A 4,468-nucleotide genomic window follows, 5' to 3' on the forward strand; every position below is an offset into this window, starting at 1 on the left:
AGAGATGGGGTTTCACCGTGTTGACCAGGATGGTCTCGATCTCTTGACCTCGTGATCCACCCGCCTCGGCCTCCCAAAGTGCTGGGATTACAGGCTTGAGCCACCGCGCCCGGCCCCATATGTGGTAAATTCTTATGCAAGACTTAAGGATTCATAATACTGTTCAAGAGTACTGTGTGATCATAGAGACCTTGGCCCTATGGCTTGCTTTTTATGTAGAATTTAATGTCTAAACCCCACATGTTCTAATGTGATTTGAATTAATAAATTGGCTATTTTTAAAAAGCTTAACATTAAACACTCTAGTAAAAAAAAAAAAAAATTGCTGACCAGGTGCTATGTCTCATATTATAATCCCAACATTTCAGGAGGCTGAGGTGGGAGTATCATTTGAGGCCAGGAGTTAAAGACATGCCTGGGCTATTGTATTATCAACAGTAGCCTAGGCTGGTCTTTAAAGCCCATCAATGATAGACTGGACAAGGAAAATGTGGCACAGATACACCATGGAATACTATGCAGCCATAAAAAATGATGAGTTCATATCCTTTGTAGGGACATGGATGAACCTGGAAACCATCATTCTCAGCAAACTGACACAAGAACAGAAAATCAAATACCACGTGTTCTCACTCATAGGCAGGTGTTGAACAATGAGAACACATGGATACAGGGAGGGGAGCATCACACACTGGGGTCTGTTGTGGGGGTAGGGGAGGGACAGCGGCGGGGGGAGGTTGGGGGGAGATAATATGGGGAGAAATGCCAGATATAGGTGACGGGGGAATGGAGGCCGCAAACCACATTGCCATGTGTGTACCTGTGCAACAATCCTGCATGATCTGCACATGTACCCCAGAACCTAAAGTAGAATTTTTTTAAAAAAATCATTTTCTTTAAATTAAAAAATAAAAAAGAAAGACCAGCCTGGGCAACATAGCTAGACCATGCGTCTACAAAAAAAAATTTTTAATTGAGGCTGGGTGTGGTGGCTCACCTCTGTAATCGCAGCATTTTGGGAGGCCGAGGCAGGAGGATTGCTCGAGTTCAGGAGTTCAAGACCAGCCTGGGCAACATAGTGAGAGCTCATCTCAACTAAGAAAAACTACCTAGGCATGGTGGTGTGTTTCTATAGTCCCACCTACTCAGAAAGCTGAGGTAGAAGGATGGCTTGAATACAGGAGTTAGAGACTGCGGTGAGCTATGATTGGACCACTGCACTGCAGCCTAGGTGGTAGAGTGAAACCCTGTCTCAAATATAATAATAATTGCTAAATATTACTTTCTTATTCTAACACCTATTAGATTTGCCCTCTAAGATACATCAATGAGAAATTCTTGTGTTTAAGAACTTACAAAGTTAAGAACTTAAGCTCCTGGTATATCAAACAAAGGTCCTTAGTAATTTGTTATGAATTTATTGAACTAATTTATTTGGTGCAGTAGTATAAATTATTGAGCCATGAGTGGGAAATACATTTTTCAAAATGTAAGAATATGATTTTTTATAGAACATATAACCTCAATGTCTTAGTAAATAATTTTGCTCATGCAGGAAGTACTGTGTTCTCTAGAAATTACTTGGAATTTTTGTCTAGGGCTACTTTTAAAATTGGTCAGTTTCCCCTATTTATTTTCTTTACTGATATGTGTTCTCCTTCTTTGCAGTTCAACAACATGTTGCTGTACTGTGTGCCCAGATTCAGCTTGGTAGGCTCTAAATTCACAGTTCGAACCAGGGTTGGCATTGATGGAATGAAAATTGTGGAGACTCAAAATGAAGAATATCCACATACTTTCCAGGTATCTGGGAAAGAGAGAACACTGGAACTGCAGGCCAGGTGAGGCAACCATTTCTATCACACTGCTTTCCCAAAGCATCAGAATGAATCATTAGAATAGAATTTCTCTGAGGGTTTTTCCCAAGTGAATGCCGCAGATCTCTGGGAATCTGGTTGGATGTAAATGCAGAGCTGTAAGTTCTTGAAAAGCAGGAATCATGTCTCCTGTCTCTTGATACCTTCCTTCATAGTGCCTAGGACAGTGGTTTGTAGATGGTAAGCATTGAGTAAATTGATTAACTCTAATCCTTCCTCTAACCGTCCTTTGGTCCACAAATGTTTATTGATGCTTATTATTCCATGCTAATCTCTGAGTCCTTCAGAGAGTCTACATTTTAGGAGCTACGGGGCACTTGAATGGAAAGAAATGTTGGTAAGGGGCAGGGTGGTAAGTGTAAAACTTCTCCCACCATAGTTGCAGGATGCATGAAGGGAGCCATTAGGGGCTCAGGTGGCCTCTGGCAACCAGGACTTCTGGAAGGCATGGCTATTGTTGTATTTTTATTGATTGGCAGAGAAAGGGCTAGAGTTCTGGCCAGCATTCCCCTAACTATAACCATGTTCTTTTTCTTTTTCTTTTTCTTTTTGAGACGGAGTTTTGCTCTTGTTGCCCAGACTGGAATACAATGTCACCATCTTGGCTCACTGCAACTTCCGCCTCCTGGGTTCAAGCAGTTCTCCTACTTCAGCCTCCTGAGTAGCTGGGATTACAGGCACCACACACCACCACCCCCAGATAATTTTTGTATTTTTAGTAGAGACGGGGTTTCACCACGTTGGCCAGGCTGGTCTGGAACTTCTGACCTCAGGTGATCTGCCTGCCTCAGCCTCCCAAAGTGCTGGGATTACAGGCATGTCTGGCCCATAAACATTTTTTAAAGGATTAAAAAACCTCATGAGAACCGCTGCAGTTGATCATAGCTACCTCATGCATGAACCTCTGGAATATAGAGTGCTGTCAGGTTTTGAAATACCTGCTTTAGAAATAGTCATCCAGGCTGGGCGCAATGGTTCCTGCCTGTAATCCCAGCACTTTGGGAGGCTGAGGTGGGAGGATGACTTGAGGTCAAGAGTTCAAGACCAGCCTGGCCAACATGGCAAAACCCCATCTTTGCTAAAATGACAAAAATTAGCCATGCATGGTGGTGGATGCTTGTAATCCCGGCTACTTGGGTGACTGAGGCAGGAGAATCGTTTGAACCTGGGAGTTGGAGGTTGCAGTGAGCTGACATCCCGCCACTGCACTCCAGCCTGGGCAACAGAGCAAGATCTGTCTCAAAAACATACAGTCATCTATTTATTCAAATGTCTAGGCTGGTAAAAATTTGGATGCTTTAGAAGATCACAGAGCAGAGGGTGAAGAACCAATCCTAGCTCTAGTGGGGTTAATACCCTAGAATCCATGAAGTCTCAGAATGTTCTTCAGATCTTTTCCACCATTAGCTGATGTTTCTGGCTGCTCAGATGAATTAATTCTGAATATTTGTATTTAGTAACTGCCAAAGCTTAAATTTCAGCTTTTAAAAAGAGAACAAATCATTTTAACAGGAATCTGTGCCCAGGGAATCCAAGAATTGGTGAATTTATAGTTATGGAAGGTGGCAGGCTGGGAAGGTTTGAAGAAACGGCCAGTTCTTTGATTTCCCACAGAGAATATATATTGAACTTCCTTTTCCTTAGGGAGCAGGTAGCATTTCAGACTTGGCTTTGAATGTCATAGTTTTCCTACCTCCTCATGGTGGGATTGGGTCCCAGCCCCTCAAACCCAAGGGGAGAATATATGATGCTATGCTGAAGGCTCTTGACTGAGTCCTCACTCAGTGGTTGATTTACTGAGATACTGGTCCTGGCAACAGGGAACACTCATCAATAGTTTTGTTTTTTTCTTTTTTTTTTTTTTTTTTTGAGACAGAGTGTTGCTCTGTTGCCCAGGCTGGAGTGCAGTGATGTGATCTTGGCTCACTGCAACCTCCATGCCACAGGTTCAGTCAATTCTCGTGCCTCAGCCTCCTGAGTAGCTGGGATTATAGGCACCTGTCACCAAGCCCAGCTAACTTTTTTTTAGAAGAGACAGGGTTTCGACATTTTGGCCAGGCTAGTCTCAAACTCCTGACCTGAGGCAACCACCCTCCTTGGCCTCCCAAACTGCTGTGATTACAGGCGTGAGCCACTGCGCCCAACCTCATCAGTAGTTCTGATCATCACAGTTTTCATTGCAGAAGAATGAAGGCATTGCTGACTCTCAAATTTCAGCACACTTCCAAACTGCAAATTCAAGAGATGTGTCTAACCACAGGGAAGATATTTCTGAGGTTTCTTAGTTTGTCTAAATGGATACTTTCAGTCCTTCTTTAGCCGGTAGGGCTATTTTCTCATCAAGATGGGGCTAATTGGTGAGGAATTTTCTTAAGCACAGGTAGTCATCACTTTATAACATTCCAACACACGGTACTGGATACCTTCCAATTTGTGTTAGAAACATGGTTGTTCTGTCTTAAATTTCTCGCCTAATCTCATTGCTCTAGTTATATTTATGTTTGTATGGTGATTTTGAAGATCCGAATTAAGTGATTACTTTCAGTATGATCTATCATGCTCTCTTTTTTTTTTTTTTTTTTTTTTTTTTT

At 42.4% G+C, this 4,468-nt stretch overlaps 1 protein-coding gene across 11 annotated transcripts in view; it reads left to right on the plus strand.

Annotated features, from left to right (window-relative positions):
* The window catches only part of FGD4 (FYVE, RhoGEF and PH domain containing 4), a 237,048-nt gene that overhangs the window by 213,636 nt on the left and 18,944 nt on the right, over window positions 1-4,468 (plus strand). For all 11 annotated transcript variants that reach the window (XM_017507903.2, XM_017507911.2, XM_017507908.2 and 8 more), the window contains one exon: window positions 1,669-1,841. In XM_017507903.2, coding sequence (XP_017363392.1) covers window positions 1,669-1,841 — 173 coding nt within the window. The remainder of the gene's footprint in view (window positions 1-1,668; window positions 1,842-4,468) is intronic.

The sequence above is a fragment of the Cebus imitator genome, unplaced genomic scaffold (assembly GCF_001604975.1).
Source record: "Cebus imitator isolate Cc_AM_T3 unplaced genomic scaffold, Cebus_imitator-1.0 Scaffold385, whole genome shotgun sequence".
Classification (NCBI taxonomy): Eukaryota; Metazoa; Chordata; class Mammalia; order Primates; family Cebidae; genus Cebus; species Cebus imitator.